Below are 19,159 nucleotides of genomic sequence, written 5' to 3' on the forward strand. Positions count from 1 at the left end.
TTCGTATCTCAAGTTATCATTACGTATATGTATTGTTGCATTTAAACAACTGTATTGTTGATAATAAAGGTAAATTATTGGTATTGTTCATTATCAATAGCGCTATTTCTATTGGTATTTGTATTGATCCATTTGTAGTGTAATAATGCTCATTGTCATTTCTGTATTATTTTTTATTTTTCGCTAACTGCTTATTTGCTATTACTTTTACCATCATATTTGTACATGTCATATTTGCTGATGTTGCTCTATTGTTGTTGTTGTTGTTGTTTGCTGTTGTTGTTTTTGTCTCTCTGTCTAATCCCCCTCTTGTCCCCACAATTTCCCCCTCTGTCTTCTTTTTTTTTCTCTTTCTATCCCCTCCTGCTCCGGCCCGGCTGCACTAAATGATAATATAAATACATTTAATAAAGTAAAATACAAATAAGGCAACAAGAGAAGTATCCTACACTTCTCTTTTGTAAAGTAAATCTGAACAGCCGATATGGGCATCTACATCAACTATATGATTTGCCTGAGAAGCTGGACAGGACACACACAAAAAATAAAAAATAAATAAATAAATAAATAAATAAATAATTTGCTTCAATATAAAAACGTTATTTATTTACAAAACCCGTTCAAGAGCCAATATATTCCTAAATCAAGGTTCCACTGTTTTACATAAGTAACTTTTGCCTTGTCACTTATAACAAAAGCTAAGATGTTGATGTTTTCAACCAATAGCCTAGCATGTATTGACCTATATTGGATTGGTTTTAGTATATTTGATGTCCAAAAAGTATCACAGCTGCTGCGCTGCAGAAAACAGACATAAATGTCTAGCATCAATGAAGATTACCTGTCAAACTGTCTGGCAAAAATGTCAGTCAGGACTTACCTCTGTATGATGGCCAAAACCTTGTTAATCCTTTGCTTAGTGTAAAGAATTGCAGTGTTTGTTTACCTCATCTCACTGCGCAGAGACTTGAGTTGACTCTGCAGCTGCTCGTTGGTTTCTTGTTGCTCGTCCAAGTCTCTCTGCAGCTTTTTCTTGCTGTGCTCCAGTCTGTCGATTTCCTCCTCCGCCTCGTCCATCTGTCTCTTCAGGGCCTTCAGACGCAGATTTAACTACGACACACACAACGCTGCGGTGGTTAAAAGCCTGCCAGACATGCCTTAACTAAATGTGTGGTTAAAATAGCGTCGTATTCGTGAGATTGTTAACGAACTTGGTTCTTTTCATCTTGCATGGTGTGATGCTCTTCCTCTACTTGCATCACCATATCTTTCACCTTCCTCTCCAGCCTGCGGTTGGACAGTTGGAGGTTGGCTCGTTCCCTGCAACACAAGTAGAGCAAAGTGTCATACTGCTGAATACATTTGACCAATTTTGAAAGCACACGTAAACCATAATCTCGTGGCATTTCCAATTTGGAATGTGTGAGTGGAATGGCCATAGCTGCTGACATTATCCTTATTCAAACGAGAAATACAAACATCGTATAATCCTCTGTAAACGGTAATCTGTTTATATATATATATTTTATTTTTAATGATGTGTTTTTCAATATTCTTGACCGAAAGGGGAACAGTACAGATTATATATTTGTTTTGACAAAGGAAATGCTAAAAATTGCACTAAACTGTAGTGTTTTGGAGAAATAGTACCGGCACGTTGAAAATAAAACCATGCAATAAAAGGCCATGGAATTTGTGTCATACCGTATCATATAATATTATAATATATTCATGTACTGTTACTTCCTGACTTTATTATTATTAAGCAATCTGGCAGTTAAAACTGATGTTTGGATTTTAGCCATTATTTGAGTCATTTGTTAAATGCATTACTACTGCCTAGTTTCTCTTGTTGTATTCTTATTTTTACTGTTATATTTTTATTCTTATTGTTGCTTTTTATTTTTATTGTTATTGTTTTATTTTCTATTTTATTTCCATTTATACACCATTATTTACTTTTTACTTTTTAAATTCGTTGTCAATTTTGCTGCTGGAATTGTTATTTTCCTGAGGGAACTCTCCTGAAGGAAACAATAAAGTACTATCTATCTATCTATCTATCTATCTATCTATCTACTGTTGGTATCTAATTTCAAATATTTATATACCTGTACATATTTAATTGTAGTGTATGAATTATTTGAGAACCTATGACTTAGGCAGGGGTGTCAAATTCAATCGCACAGGGGTCCAAAACTCAAGGCACAATTTAGATTGCGGGCCGAACATTATAAACCAGGGCTATTAAACTGGCGGCCCGGGTGCCAAATCCGGCCTGGCGGATTTGGTGACATCTGGTGACACCGGACTGGCTCCCGAGTTCAGTTAAAAACGTGGGAGACAATTTTTTCAGTAAATTCCTAAAACACTAAATGGCTTCTGTTGTATAGAGGACCTCTTAAACTTGTCAGTTGACTTTTTTGACAGCTGTGCAGAGGAAATGTGCATTTTGGAAAATATCAAGTGTTTGTGTTCGTTCGTTCGTTCGTTCCTGCTTGAAGAGTCTTTTTTTCCGACAGTCTGAGAATCCATAAATGATTCCTGACTGGTGATTGGAGGAGTGCAAGGAAGACGATTTAAAGGGAGAGTGAGAGCAGGCGCAAAAGACATGTTGTTGTGCATGCACATTGAGAGAGATGGCTGTAGATGTTTTGGCTTGGTTGTTCGTTTTATTAAAGTGATTGTTGATCAACCACTCTTCGTCATCCTTTTAACATCCAGGCAAAAGCTACAGTATGTTTTTAACATATAAACGAAAACATCCGAATCCGAGAGATTTGTGTCTTGAATCAGGATGTTGCTAGACAAGGGGAATCTCCCAGAGTTGGCAAATCTGAGGAGGAAAGTTTCCCAGCATGATTTGTTGTAGATACAATTATCACTTTTGACTGTGTTATCGTGCTTTTTTAATGTGTTATTTTGTACAGGCAGAGTTTAATAGTGGTATTCTGTAAATTATTGCTACTCTTGATGGTGATATGCCATCTTTAATAAGAATGGTTAGAACAATGCATTCTAATAATATCACTGTGGCCTTTCTCCTTGGTTGTTAACTGAAGGTTGAGTTGTTAATAATGAATGAGGGTGAAGCCAAGGCTGACTAGATCAACATATTTGTTATTGGCCAAGCGGACTGAATGTATATTGATTTTTATATAGTCCCCACGGTCCAGGAGTGTGACACCTGTGACTTAAATTGTATTAAAATAATGTATGTGCGATTTGACTTTAATTACCGTAAAGTATGTTGTGACCTAATGATCTCTTTAAGGCATGTATCCATTTACAATGATTTGAACAGTACAGAACATTATGGTAGTTTTTTTGTAACGAACAGAATGTAAAAAAATACATAAACTTAGAAAAAAAGAATATAAAGAGTTGATGAATTAGTTTGTATTCACATTTTAGAATATAACGTTATTACAATACAAACAAAGGAGACACTTCAAGTTAATATTTACTTTATGTGCACAAACAAACCTAAAAATGCAGCTTTGGAAGTTCATTATTCAAGTTCAAACAAGAACACTAGAGATGAGTACTGCTTTCTGTCTTTTTTCAAGCATTTTTTTTTTCTATTTAGGGCGTACTTAGCTGAATAAAATAGGTTTCCAAGTGAGTACTTCATTGAAAAAAGTTTAAAAACTACTGCTTTAGATTATGTTTTTGAATATAAATGTGTAGATATAGATCTTATTCATCATTACACTGAGAAATTATGTGATCAGAATGTGCTACTGTTCGACCAGCTGGTGAATATATTTCTACAAAGATTTTCTTTACAAAACATCCATCTGAAATGACATACTTATTGAATAATAGAAATGTATAAGTTACTTTACAACTTGAATTAACACTGTTAACACGAAGACAGGTTTTCCATCACCTATCACCCACTCTCTGTGTGTACTTTGAACCTCACCTCTCTTCTCCCTCAAGGCGCTCCTCCAGCTCATGAATGCGATCCTCCAGCTGGCCTACCAGACCCACCTTGTTCGTCTTCTGGGAGCCCTCCAGATCAGCCAGTTTGTTCTTCAGGTCTTTGCTCTGCAAAGGTTATGCAGAGGAACATTAAAGATAGCATTTATGTGTATAGGAAACTGACATGGGAGTTGCTCTAATAGATTGAGAACAACAATGAAAAGACATATGGATGAAATGTGACAGACTGGTGTGAGTTTGGACAGCACCACTGCAGGGTGGGAGGCTGTGTACCTGTCTCTCCAAAGCCAACTTGTCACACTCGGCGTCCTGCCTGCTGGCCCGCTCCTGCAGGAGTTCATTCCTCATCTGGTCCACCTGTCAAGTCCAGACTCCGTCATCTCTACACAACCTACTCGCAATTACTGCGTGACACACTGTCTGCTGCAGCCAGGAAACGTGCTAAACAATTGAGCTGTTGTCAAAGCGGCTGTGAAAAAGGCGCTGGGGTTAATTGGCGCGCTGGCTTGTCTTGTTTGGCTGCATTGCACCTTAGTGGAGACCTTCGATGTCACTACACAGTGACAAAATTTATGGACGGGACAACATGTGGTTGTGACACTAAAAGGTTATGCAGTATTGTCCATGCATATTAAAACAAACACAATATTTCTCTCAATTAAATTCAAGCAGTCAGTCATTTGTTCTTAACACATCCATACAGTACTTGGGAGTGTTTTAGTCAGTATTTCTACTAGTATTGTATTTTTCAAAATAATAAACAAATCCTGTCTATCATGCTTTTTCTCCAAGGAAGAACACTACATGCTCAGCTAGCCCAATTGAAAGCAAAGTGAGGGTGAGAACCATTCGATTGGGTTGTTTCTTCATGACGGGATTTTAAGATATTTTATGCCAATTAGTGGGTGACAGTGGGGCACTATGATGAGCGATGGGGCTCTATAAAGCCCTGAACCCAGCGCAGCGCTTGAGGGAGCTGAATCAGCAGACTGGAACATGCGGCGAAACTAATCTGCTTTGTGAAAGACGACGGGAGAGGCAAGGGGAGATTACTCTCATTTAGACAGGAGAGGAGCACCTGGTGCCAGGAGAGACGCAGGTGTTCCTCCTGCTGCCTCCGTTGCAGCCGTGCACACACACAGCTCCCTCCATAGCCATACACCCCCATCACTTACGCTACTATACACACATATTAGAAGACGTGCCTGTGTGAACGTGTGTGTGTGTCTATATGTGTGCAATCACTCAACCTCTTGTGCTGCTCAAAGCTCAAGTGTTGCCATGACAACGACCTGAGTCTCGCACTGACCCAATGCCACTCGATAGTCTTTGCCAAGATTTTTTTTGTTAAGTTTAAGAAGATTTGAAGTCTCTACTGAACTACACTAAGTCGCTCAAAAAATGCTGCCCATTTATGGTCAGAGCCTGTGAATCAGTCCAGTACACTGAAAAGAACTTGCCAAACTCATCATCCTACAGTCCACATGATTAGACTCAATGGGTAGTGTGTTACGCAACATCACTTCATTAGGTACTGTACAATCTAATGAGGTTCAATACAAAAGTTGAGTCAAAAATGTCTGCTTTGATTTGGTTTGTTATTTCATTTAGTCTTGTGATACAGACAAGCCTACTACAAACTGAAACATATTATAAATCATTTTGTTGGTAAATAGTACAGTACTAATCAATGCATTCCATTGAACAATGAAAACATATGAATTATAATATTGTAGCCTGTGCATGTAATGGAGGACTGCTTACTGCAACTACTAAAATGTTTATTTTACTATTCTTCATTACTACATAGTCTGTATTCATTTCAATTGAAAGTTTCTAACTTAGAATTTTGTTTTACCCTCAGGAATAAAAACTAAATACTGGTATTGTGTTTGCAGTAGTGTAAAACAGCCCTTCATCATAATCAGGCACGGGTATTGTTTAAATTTTAACCGATACCAGTACAAAATCGGTATTATGAAAACGGTGCTCAAAAAAAGAAAAGAACAAACAATGCCTAACATTAAAGTTGAACAGACTCATAATTTAAATATTTTAGTGATGTAAATTAAATGATATCTAATTAATACATATAACCCATTTACCATTTATTTGACAGTTTATCAAATGACTAATTTAAAAAGGAGTATTATTTATTGTGTCACTTGGATTAATAATGTATTACCTTGTTATTTCTCACTAAATATAATGAAAATTGCATTTGTTTTTAGGACGGATTGGGACAAAAATAATGTCTGCATGTAATCTGCAACCTGAAACCTGCCAGCATAGTTAGGCTTTAATGATCCCTTGTGGCAGGCAGGTTGCCAACCTCAAAGATTGCACAAGACCCTCTTACAGAGCCACAACCAGCCCAGTTATCCCCGCAGAGTGTATGAATGTACACAAAAAAGCACTATTGAACAGGCTCAAGCGAAAAGGACACCTGAAAAAGTTGTATCCGTCATTCACACATTAGTGGCTGCACAAATGATGCTAGTGAATAACATCTGGATATTATTTACAGATCGAGATGGAACAGAAACACAGCTGCTGTGAGCTAACATGAACATGAACAGCAGGTCACTGACACAGTCGACCTCTGATAATGGAAATGTGCCGAGTTGTCTACCTGCTCTCGACCTCGGTCTAGCCTGTCCATCAGCTGGTCTCCATTCTGACGCTCCTCATCCAAGTCCAACTCTAACTGAACAATTCTGTCCTAAAAAAATAATTCACTTACAAATGTAGTCAATTTTATCTTGGATATTATAAATAATATTATATATAACTAAAAAGGTATACCTCCATGTGTTTAAATTGTCGAGTCTTGTCTTCCTTGGCAAAGGTGTGGGTCTGCACATAGACCTCAAGTTCATGAACCTTTTTCTCCAACAGCTCTTCTCTCAGCGTAGCATCATCTCGCTCCTGCTTACACTGCCGCAGCTCCTCCTGCCGGTGGGACAGCTACAGGCAAAAAGTTTACAACATAAGTATCAATGCAATGATGAAAATAATCATCTAATTAAAATGACAAACCGCTTCCCAAATGATATCACTATGTGATATTATACTGTAGCTCAATCAAATATAAGTTTACATGACTGTTGGGGCATTATATGCTGTAGCAGCTGGAAAAGCAGACGCAGAACAGCAAAAGGAAGGATGTCAACTCAGCCAGCACAGCTCTCACAACAATGATATCACAAGCTTGGACGTCCCCCCACTAGTTCCTGTGTTGTGCAGCTGGACAAGAACTCATCAGCATAAATGTAGGAAGGATAAAAGGAAGAACCTGGATGATGACCTTATCTTTGAGGAGCATTCATGTCAGAGAGACTGTGACTTGTATAGGTCTGCAGTAATCAGTTAGTTCAGTAATCGAGTAATCTACCCATTAGTTTGCTTGATTAATTGAGTAATTGGATAAAACACACTTTATAGCTTCAATGGGAAATGGTTGAAAGAAAACAATGTTGTTTCTGATTGCCATAACCTTCATTCTTTTTTCCTAATAAATGCACATTATCGACATTGAAATTGCACTTTTGTGCATAAATAAAAATCTCAGCTGTTTGCCGCCCCACAGATTACGGTACCCACACACCACCGTTGTCATGTGCGCTCTATTGCAGAAGCCATGCGGAAACTATGTCCGTGCCACTCCATGCGTTCCGGATCTTATAAATGTTTATAAGTTACACTCAATAAATGATTAATTGAAGCGATAGAATACAAATCACATTTCTTTTTCTAAACAATTATTCAGTATAATGGATGAATCATTGCAGCCCTAGGATAGATAAACAAACGACAAGAGATAGTTATTTTCCATACTAAACATAAAGACTTCCCAAGAGGGGAAGGCATGCTCTTTAGTTGTTAACTTGTGGAAAAACAAATTGCCTCTATATTGAAACTATAATCATATATATCTGATTTATGACACCAAAAGACTTCCAAAGTTTTTTGAATAAATAGATATGATCAAAATAGTATCAATCTCAGAGATTCCTGAGCCATTTTAAGAGATTATGAGGAAGCCAGTCACGTGATTGTGTGACGTTGTACTCGGAACCAACGTTCCCTTCCCCATCAACAATGCTAATCAAGCAGACTTTGTGAGAGCCAACAACGATTACTTTGGGGGAAAATTATGATCCAGGACCTTATATTTTTTAACCCAAACACATAGAGAATGAGCAATAAGTTTTAGAAAGCCGACTGCTACGCGTATGCAGCTTTATTGTGACTAGGGTGACCATTTCCATGACACCAAAAAGGAGGACATTATTATCAATAAATTACAATGGTGTACATAGGACTCTGGTATACTCTTATTTATAGTACAATTTTGAGTAGTTTAAAGATGATGTTTGTGTGGCTGAATAGGAAAAAATATTAAAGTCAAGTGTTTGTTAACAGTATTTGTATTTATTCAATACATTGTGGTGTTCAAAAAGTGACCACTGAGATGAATCTTTTCAAGTGCAGAGTGCCACAAAGCATAACATGTGCGGACTTAAATGCAGTTAACATATATAATTTAAAAAAAATGCCACAAAAAATGTTCCACATCAACATCAAGGCTTCTTGCTGCATATCTGGTTGCGTTATGCAGAATAAGGGCCAAACAGTTTGCAGGGAGCACATCTTTTTGGCTCAGTTTCAGCTTCTGATACACTGTTATGTTTGCCACAATTGACACTGGCATTGTCTGCTGCATATGCAGACATGTTTTTCACCTCTAAGCCAGACATCTCAAGTTTTGCCAGCAGCTGGTTTGTTATGGCTTCTGACGTTTCGTTGCTGTCGCTATAAAAATCCAACAGGACATGTTGGATGCCTTCATCAAAGTGAAAATACCTTACCACAATGGGAAAACACTTGTTTGTTCCTTTATTTGAGGCGTTGGTTGCCACGGAAAAGGGTAGGTTGTTTTCTTTTATGTAGTCGGTATGTTCCTGTACCGAATAGTGAGCGATGACGTTCTCGCACAATGCCTTGGCTTTTGTTCGGCCACAGGCCATCCCTTTAGCTGTGGGATAGTCACTGAAAATCTCCCAGTCCACTTTCATGCCGCAGTCTAAACTTCTGTAGGGCTGGTGATGCTTTACAGCAGTGGTTCTCAACCTTTTTTCAGTGATGTACCCCCTGTGAACATTTTTTTAATTCAAGTGCCCCCTAATCAGAGCAAAGCATTTTTGGTTGAAAAAAAGAGGTAAAGAAGTAAAATACAGCACTATGTCATCAGTTTCTGATTTATTAAATTGTATAACAGTGCAAAATATTGCTCATTTGTAGTGGTCTTTCTTGAACTATTTGGAAAACAATATATAAAATAACTAAAAACTTGTTGAAAAATAAACAAGTGATTCAATTATAAATAAAGATTTCTACACATAGAAGTAATCAACTTAAAGTGCCCTCTTTGGGGATTGTAATAGAGATCCACCTGGATTCAGGAACTTAATTCTAAACATTTCTTCACAAAAAAAGAAATCTTTAACATCAATATTTATGGAACATGTCTACAAAAAATCTAGCTGTCAACACTGAATATTGCATTGTTGCATTTCTTTTCACAGTTCTTTTTGACAGACATTTTAGTGAGGGTCAAACCATCATGGCATGGGGGAAACTCTGGCTTTATGATAATGAATGGAATAGCCTACTTAATTTGATGTTCAGTTTATGAACTTACATTACATTACATACCCCCAGGGTACCATTTGAGAACCACTGCTTTACAGCATGGTACACCTTGCACAGCTCCGCAGCAGTTATCTTGTCATCCAGGGGCGACGAAACTTCATGAAAAAAATGTCCTCATTGAAGAGGTACCTGCCGCACGTTTATTACTTTTATGTTTATCCGTACCCGCATGCCGTTCAATTGCAGCTTTCCCCTGACTACTTACGTCGACATCACATCGACAAAGTGTGCAGAAGCCATGGAATGAGTCTCGACTGCTTTTCGTTATAAATTTGTGCTCTTTTATCCATTCAGAATTAAACGAGGTCTTGCGTTTTGGCATGATGCTAACTTTCTGCCGCAGCAACACATGGACCCTTGTTTACTTTTTTAACCAATGATAAGCAGATTTGTATCCGACACAGCTCTTAGCCAATCATTTGATACGTTACTGCGTTGGGGGCATTTTTACGGTCTTTGATTGGCTATCGCGCTGCAGCCCAGCAAAGATGAAAAAACTCCGCTCTTCAAACCTATGTGCCTCAAAAAGGAGGACAAATACGTGTCGGGCTTGAAGCTGCGCCGGACGCCGGACAGGGCATTAAAAATCCGGACTGTCCGGCCTAAATCCGGACACCTGGTCACCCTAATATAAAGTCAACTGGTTTTTGCACTCTACTGGTACTTTAAGCCTTGGCCAACATGTTGACCATGGTTGTTGTTATCACAATTAACAAGAATTCCTGGAGAGGCTATACGGATACATGCCAATATTTAATCCCCTCCTAGCCTGGTTTTGAGGAAATTGACAAAAATCCCTTCCAGAACTGTTCTGACCACTGGGAAACTTTCTCATGAATAGGGTACTTTTGATAACAATATTTACTCTCATATATTTGTTCGACCATTACTGTACATTGAATTGTAAAACCAGAACATTGTGTTCAACTGGCCTTCTTTTTTGGGCGAATATTTAAATTAATTCACAAAACAATAGAATGGCATTCTCCATTCTAACACTTACTATTCACATTTATGTATTTCAAACAAAAACATTCCTAACATTCCAAAGTTCAGACAAGGATGACTTATCAAGTGCAAACAATGCACTATGGTGAAAGCATTATGCACAGAGGCCCCATTTTAAGCTGAAAGAAAGATATGATGCTTGTGGGTCAGGTCGGTCGAGATGAGTCAACAACAATGGCTGATGTTGTTGGCCCCGCTAATGATGGCCAGGATTTAACCGACTTCACCATGGAAGTTGTTTGCTACAATCAATGACACATAATTAGAATAGTGTATACCTCCTCCTGCAGAGTTTGGCCGGCCAGCAGGTATTTGTCAAGCTCTTGGCCTCGCTCTTTCAGTAATTTCTGCAGCTCTGTCAGCTCCCGGCGGTTCTTTTCCTTATAAATATCAATCTGCTCCTGCAGCTCTCGAGTAGATGACTGGGACGCATCCACAATGTCATTCATCTGAGGGACAATAAGGGGGAAAAAGACATTTGATTGATTGATTGAAACTTTTATTAGTAGATTGCACAGTACAGTACATATTTCGTACAATTGACCACTAAATGGTAACACCCGAATAAGTTTTTCAACTTTTCAGCCTTCCCGGTAAGGTCTATTCAGGTGTACTGGAGAGGTGGCTACGCCGGATAGTCGAACCTCGGATTCAGGAGGAACAGTGTGGTTTTCGTCCTGGTCGTGGAACTGTGGACCAGCTCTATACTCTCGGCAGGGTCCTTGAGGGTGCATGGGAGTTTGCCCTTCAGTCTACATGTGCTTTGTGGACTTGGAGAAGGCATTCGACCGTGTACCCCGGGAAGTCCTGTGGGGAGTGCTCAGAGAGTATGGGGTAACGGACTGTGTTATTGTGGCGGTCCGCTCCCTGTATAGTCAGTGTCAGAGCTTGGTCCGCATTGCCGGCAGTAAGTCGGACACGTTTCCAGTGATGGTTGGACTCCGCCAAGGCTGCCCTTTGTCACAGATTCTGTTCATAACTTTTATGGACAGAATTTCTAGGCGCAGTCAGGGCGTTGAGGGTATCTGGTTTGGTGGCTGCAGGATTAGGTCTCTGCTATTTGCAGATGATGTGGTCCTGATGGCTTCATCTGGCCAAGATCTTCAGCTCTCACTGGATCGGTTCACAGCCGAGTGTGAAGCGACTGGGATGGGAATCAGCACCTCCAAGTCTGAGTACATGGTTCTCGCCCGGAAAAGGGTGGAGTGCCATCTCCGGGTTGGGGAGGAGATCTTGCCCCAAGTGGAGGAGTTCAAGTACCTCGGAGTCTTGTTCACGAGTGAGGGAAGAGTGGATTGTGAGATTGACAGGCGGATTGGTGCAGTGTCTTCAGTAATGCGGACGCTGTATCGATCCCTTGTGGTGAAGAAGGAGCTGAGCCGGAAGGCAAAGCTCTCAATTTACTGATCGATCTACGTTCCCATCCTCACCTATGGTCATGAGCTTTGGGTCATGACCGAAAGGACAAGATCACGGGTACAAGCGGCCGAAATGAGTTTCCTCCACCGGGTGGCGGGGCTCTCCCTTAGAGATAGGGTGAGAAGCTCTGTCATCCGGGAGGAGCTCAAAGTAAAGCCGCTGCTCCTCGAGAGGAGCCAGATGAGATGGTTCGGGCATCTGGTCAGGTTGCCACCCGAACGCCTCCCTCGGGAGGTGTTTCGGCCACGTCCGACTGGTAGGAGGCCACGGGAAAGACCCAGGACACGTTGGGAAGACTATCTCTCCCGGCTGGCCTGGGAACGCCTTGGGATTCCCTGGGAGGAGCTGGGCGAAGTGGCTGGGGAGAGGGAAGTCTGGGCTTCCTTGCTTAGGCTGCTGCCCCCGCGACCCGACCTCGGATAAGCGGAAGAAGATGGATGGATGGATGGAACTTGTTTAAGTCGGGGTCCACGTTAATCAATTCATGGTAAACAAGAGATAAGTGGGAAATTAGGTCATTTGTTGGTTTGTTTCGATATAGTGAGTTAAAAAAACATGTATTTTAAGGTATATTTTAAGATCAAATATGACCTTTTTTTCTAATCAATTTCAAAAATAATATTCAATAATTTCTACCATCTTTGGTAGTTGGTATTTCGAATGTTACACAACCTGGAATGATACCCAAACCGCTTTACATTATACATCACATTCACCCAATCACACACACAGTGGAATTTTTTGGGACAAATTTAAAAGATAGTTGGAATGATCTCCACTACTTTATATATAGCGATATGTAGCTAAACTCCTCACTCATAGTGCTGCAGTATGCTTAAAATTGCTATTTGGCCCGCGACCCATTGACACATTTTCACTTCGGCCCTTGGGAACAAAAATTTTGGCCCCCCCCGAACTGTACTGTATATGGAATTAAAATGAGTACTGTAAATCCCCAATTAGTGGCCTGTGTTTAATAGATACCTTTCCTCAATTAATCCCGAAATTCAACTATGTGTTGAAGTACTACACTACCTCTGGCCCTTGTCGGGAAACAAGTTGTGAAAATATCTATTATTGAACTTTTGACTAATCATGAGTTCAAGTAATTATTTTGAATTACTTGTGGTATTCATGCTTTGCTGCAATTTGCGAGTCATATTTTGCCATCAAATAAACAACAAAACATGTTTTGCTGAAGTACTTCGAAATTCAAGAATTTGGAGCCCCCACGTGAACGTGCAACATACAGTATATGCCACCAGAAGATAGTGATGCAAGGACATTTGCCAGAGGAACATTTTCTTCTGAGAACTAAATATTGCCTAGAAAGTCACTTAAACCTGAAAATTATAACAAAAGAAATGTTGTGGCTGTACAACTTGCCTCTTTCTGAAGTTTCTCCACAGTTAGGTCCAGCAGTCGCCTCTCGTCCTCAATGTCATTCTTCATACTTTTAAACTGCTCCTTCTGATCCTTCTCCTCCTGCAGCCTCACCTCCAACTCTTTGTGTTCGATGTTCAGCTTAGACAAATTCCTCTATGGAGGCACACACATATGTCAGGTGGTTAGAAGGTAGAGTTTGACTTTACCGGATGTACAAAGTACATAAGGTGAGAGGAACTCTACTAACCTGCACATCTTCTAGCCGTAACGTCAAAGCTCGGTTGGCACGAGACATCTCCTCTTCCTGCTCCTTAATCTCACTTAAAGACTCCTCCAGCTGCTTCTTTTCTTTCTGTGAAAGTCAAATAAGAACACTTTAAGATGAAGAGCGGTTTACAATCGACATGGACTAACTAACGTTAACACGTCACCTCCAATCGTGTGACTCGGTCTCCGAGCTTGCTCTCCTGCAGTTTGGCATCGTCGATGATGCGATTGAGTTTGGCCACTTCGTTTTCCAGCTCTTGTGCCCGCTTGCGCAGCCGCTCTGCCTCTTGGTTCAGGCGTCCCGCTTGGCCCTCCAGCGCACCCTTGGCCGCTTCCACTTCAGCCATCTCTTGGACAACGGTTGTGCTGCTCTTCAAGTCCCATAAAAAGCAAACAGTTTCACTTGTGAGGCTTACTGATACCAATTTTATATCATTATGTCATTGTGGTTATGGCAATGATCAGGACATAACAGGAAATTAGCACGTGAAGAGTACGGCTGCAGAGATTGATCGATTAGATCAGATTGATATTATGTTGCTTCGATTGATCAGTTAATGAGTGTAACTAACAAAAGATTTATAAAAATCCGTACTGCATGGAGTGCCCAAAACTTTAAATACACGGACAGAGTTTTCACACAGCGACTGCAATAGAGCACACATGACAGCGGTGGAGTGTGGGTGCTGTAAACTGTGAGGCAGAAAACAGCAGTTCTTTTTTAAAGTTTTTTGTATTAGCGCTGTCAAATAATGGTTTTATTTTTTATTCAGATTCATTACTTTTGAATTTGGATTAATTATGATTAATCACAGGTTATTACTCGCTTGCATAATTCACATGAATTTAAAGGCGAAATGCAATTTTTTGGGAATTGTGTCTATTATTCACAATCCTTGTTTAAGACAGGAACACATTTTTCTTTTTTTATGCATACGTAAATAAACACTAGCAAAAGTCAGCGAACAATTGAGACAATGGGAGTCGCTCAATTCCGCCTATAAAGCGCTCTCAAAAACATCCAAAAGGATCCATCATTGTTGTATATGTATGTCAGTCATGTTAATAACATGTAATATTTACGTACTTTGCACATTTTAAGAATACGGCGGCATATTAATTTCATAGACACATCACAATGTTTGCGTTTCCCTTTAACAAAAATACCAAGCCTTATGCAGCATTATTGCTAAGTGCTGAACAAGAAATACAAACTTCGACCATAATAAAACTGTACAATATCTGCTCTCACTAGAATGCTGACTGATGGGATGTGCATATTTTACAGTTTTGATGAAGAATTTATCATAATCTTCATGAAGGTTTTAAAAAAAGGTCCACTAACTTCTCGTGTCTTTCTCACCATTTCCGGATACAAGTCAAATGTCAAAGTTGACCAACTTCTCCATTCATGGCAACAACCTTCTATTACACAAGTGAGAGGCATGATTTATAAATTGCATCTTGCACACATTTTGTTAATTTTTAACTGCTTTTTAGAAGTATTTTTTGCGTGTGCATGTTTTACATTTTTATGTTAAGGCAAACAAATGTCCTCTTTTTTAAAGGATTAATAAAGTTTATCTATTTAGAATTAACATTCAGACGCAATGCACCAGCTCGCCGGCTCACTATATGTCAATATAGCAGCACAAGCTAGTTAGCTCTTTGTGATCATGGAGCCGCTATAAATAGTTTGTTGCCGTAATGCTTACAACAACAATATCGCTAATAGTTGGTAAATATTTAGGTCATAAGATGTAAATTAAGTGTCATGTTTATTTACAGTACTCCCAATCACTGCATTGTTAGCCACCTCGTACAGAATGTATTTTACGACTTTAAAAAAACACGTGTTCTTGTCTTACATAAGGATTGTGAATGATAGGTACAATTCCCCCAAAAAAGTGCAGATCCCCTTTAACTTAAAAAAGAGCCCAATATTTGGTCACAAATGCAATTTTATTGGCATGTCATTTGGGAACATTTTTAAAATGTTTTAATTAAATGCACATCATTTATTTGCTCAAAACTTTGCAACAGTTTTATATGAAGTCCCATCTGGGTCTATTTTGAAGTAAAATGTGTCCAGTGAGCACATTAATCAGGCTCTTCAGGCTCTTTGCACTGACGTATGAATTGACCTGATCGCTGACCATATAACAACACATACATTTAAGGTACCCATCCGTGATTAAGGCAAATGAGCATGTACAATCAAAATAAAATGTGTTATTAATCTGCGTAGATACAAGATTAACGCAATCATTTTTTTGTGATCTGAGTTAGCTTATTTTTTTCATCCCTATGATTGATTCATGCACACATGTTAAAAGTGTAATTTTAATGTTGATTGTCTATCTGTGTTGGCTCAGCAATGGGGTGGCGACCGAGTGCAGCTGGGATAGGCTCCAGCACCCCACAACCTTGAGAGGGACAAACTGTAGAAAATAGATGGATGGATGATATGTATTTATTAGAAAAAGGAATGAAAATTATTGTTTATTTAAATTATAGTCCATAAAATATGAATTGAAGTTATAAATTGTGTTTTATCCAATAACTTCATTAATCAAACAAACTAATTGATAGATTACCCAATAACTAAAATAATCAATAGCTGCAGTCCTAGTGAACCGCATAATAAATTTCATGATTTTTTTCCACCTACATTTCATATTTCTCCTCTACTTTACAATACAAATATTAATGTGTGAAATGCGGTTATTGTAAAACTTTATGTTGTGTCCTGGTGATGGACAGATGCTCAAAATGTTGCAAGTGGCAGTCGGAAATGCGCTCAAAAGAAAATACCAAGAAGATATTTTGAGTGCAAGACTCAATAAGTAGAAGATGTACAGAAAGTGGTTTCAATGGAGTTGACAGCTTTGTTGGAAAGTAGCTGTGCTGAGATTTGATTGGAAGCAACACTTTGCGTCAGTTAGATGGAATGTCAGGGAACAGGTTTGGGAGTTTTCTGTTTATTTCAGCACAGTGAGTTATGCCCACATGTATTCCACCAACCGCCATTAAAAACTCAATAACAGTAGACAACAGTCACTACAGACAGGAAACTAATTGAACCAACATGATAGGTATCTTACTGTTCTGTCACATTGTTTTACACGCAAACATTTATCTTTTCCTTAATTTTTTTAGGAAACAGGAAATAGGTTACCGCTTATGACAACCAGGACTAACATTTATAGATAAAATATTTGTGAGATCATTGCAATGTAAGAAACTATGTGAAATGTCATCATTTTTGAGCCCATATTAGTTCTCCTTTAGGCATTAAAAACTTCATGCAGTGTTGACAAAACTTGATTACACTCATTTTAATTAGACACAGTGGTGGCATCCAAGTGTGTCAGCGCCTGTATGTGTGCACACACACACACGCGTGCACACACACACACACACACACACACACACACACACACACACACACACACACACACACACACACACACACACACACACTCTCCTATTTAATGAGATCCAAGACAACAGCTGCAAAAATCAGTTTTAATTCAAACGAGTGTACATACAGTATATCTGGATCAAAATTTCTGTAATTAATCACTTTATTACAATATTGTTGTATTATGATACACTTGTGAGCTGCACATCATACAAAAATGCATTTGTACTGTTTTGGATACTGTTAATTGTATGTGTTTATATTCTGTATTTTCCGTAATATAAGCCGCAACTTTTTTCCAAAGCTTTGAACCCTGCGGCTCATAAAACGGTGCGGCTAATTTATGGATTTTTGTTCGCTAACGGCTGTAATGTTTTGTATTCAACAAATAGTTTTCCTATTACACCGACAGAAACACTGAAACAGTGTGTTATTGTTTGTGCTATGGCGCCATCTTTTGGACGAGTTCGCTCAATGCAGGTGCTGCAGGTTGAAAATGTTCTTACTGTTTTGTGCCTTGAATCGGAAGTGTAACCGTCCATAGCGTTTCTGCTCCAAAGGATTCTTAATTCATCACCCTAAGCAACATTTGTAAGTTTTTAAATATAACTAAACATTTCATACTTACTTGACTGTCCCATGTGTGATGTTTGTAGGAGTGTTTTTATGCATATTTGTATGTGCTATTGTAAACTAATCAAGCTAGCGACTATGCTAACACATTTACAAGTGGCTGTGGTAGTATTAATAACTTACAATGGCATTATTTTTGTATTGTTTCAGTTTCGTATATTTACCAAAACGTCACCGTATTTACCGTGTCTGTTAAGCTGAATGGACAGCGAGCTTCCGCAGCTAGTGGGTCCATTACGATGACTTCTGTTTTGTTTGATCGGCTGTTTTACTGCCGTGTTACAGGCACCGTTTGGAAACAATTGAGGTATGTAATTAAACATTTACAATTATCTTTCGTACCGGTAAATATCTATGGCTTATAGTCCGGCGTGGTTAATATATGTAAAAATATATTTTTCTTTTCTGTGTGTACCATAACCATTGTCACTAAACAGTGCATATAAAATAAGCAACTGTAGTTTCCTCTGGAACCTGAAACTAAACAACTCTTCATCAATATGTAGTACTGTCGTTACATTTCCACCATATGTGAATAGACACGTTTCTTCTGCAAGAAGAAAAGGTGACTTGTATTTACATCCTAGTTTCACTGCTGACAGGCCAGTTTTCCTTGTCACCACCTTGTCGCCCTCAATTCCACTGAGTCCTCTGCTGACGAAACATGCTGTTCATCACTCAAATAAATAATGACTTTTTCAAGGGAGTATTGCCACAAGCATTCATATAACACAACGACAATGAATATGATTGCGTGTTTGTTTGCCGTGCTGACCTCTATCGATTAGTGTTGATGAGCTACTAAACTCTCCAGGAAGTTAAATTATTATTACAACAAAGCTGTGGCAGTGGAAGAAATAAAGTAACTGTAATAGAGATGGGCTAAAGGGAACATTTCTTATAATAATACAGAACTGAACCCTTGTGCACATAAAGTTCAGCACCAGCGCTTCACTGGCCCACTTCCCACACTCGGTCATCTGTGCTAAAACCGCAAACCACTGACCTCAGTGTTGTGTGACAGGACTGCAGTCTTCATTTAACACTCTGGACTCAAACCCTCAACAAAAGATTAGGTTAATTTGTTAGGGAGGCATTGTTTGTATGTACTAGAATAGAATAACATGATCTAATATTGATATTAGCTACATGAGAGAGGAATATACATTATATTCACAATGTTTACTTTAAATAAAGTTTGTTCTTCTCTTCTTCAAAGAGTTAATAATCTATCACGCTTGTTGAAATGTCCTTAAAGATTACCCAGCAATCACTGAGGGATTAGTACTAACAGCAGTCACATTTTAAGCCCTTTAATAGTGTGGCTTGATATTTGCGGTTTTGAAAGCCAACAAAGCA

At 38.9% G+C, this 19,159-nt stretch overlaps 1 protein-coding gene across 1 annotated transcript in view; it reads right to left on the reverse strand.

The window, feature by feature from the left end:
• The window catches only part of cgnl1 (cingulin-like 1), an 88,521-nt gene that overhangs the window by 11,606 nt on the left and 57,756 nt on the right, over window positions 1–19,159 (reverse strand). Inside the window, exons 9-18 of the mRNA XM_061964091.1 lie at window positions 13,908–14,114; window positions 13,724–13,828; window positions 13,477–13,629; window positions 10,950–11,120; window positions 6,754–6,915; window positions 6,581–6,670; window positions 4,222–4,305; window positions 3,929–4,053; window positions 1,212–1,320; window positions 947–1,110 (exon numbers count right to left, since the gene is read on the reverse strand). Coding sequence (XP_061820075.1) covers window positions 947–1,110; window positions 1,212–1,320; window positions 3,929–4,053; window positions 4,222–4,305; window positions 6,581–6,670; window positions 6,754–6,915; window positions 10,950–11,120; window positions 13,477–13,629; window positions 13,724–13,828; window positions 13,908–14,114 — 1,370 coding nt within the window. The remainder of the gene's footprint in view (window positions 1–946; window positions 1,111–1,211; window positions 1,321–3,928; window positions 4,054–4,221; window positions 4,306–6,580; window positions 6,671–6,753; window positions 6,916–10,949; window positions 11,121–13,476; window positions 13,630–13,723; window positions 13,829–13,907; window positions 14,115–19,159) is intronic.

The sequence above is a fragment of the Nerophis lumbriciformis genome, linkage group LG06 (genome assembly GCF_033978685.3).
Source record: "Nerophis lumbriciformis linkage group LG06, RoL_Nlum_v2.1, whole genome shotgun sequence".
NCBI classification, from domain to species: Eukaryota; Metazoa; Chordata; class Actinopteri; order Syngnathiformes; family Syngnathidae; genus Nerophis; species Nerophis lumbriciformis.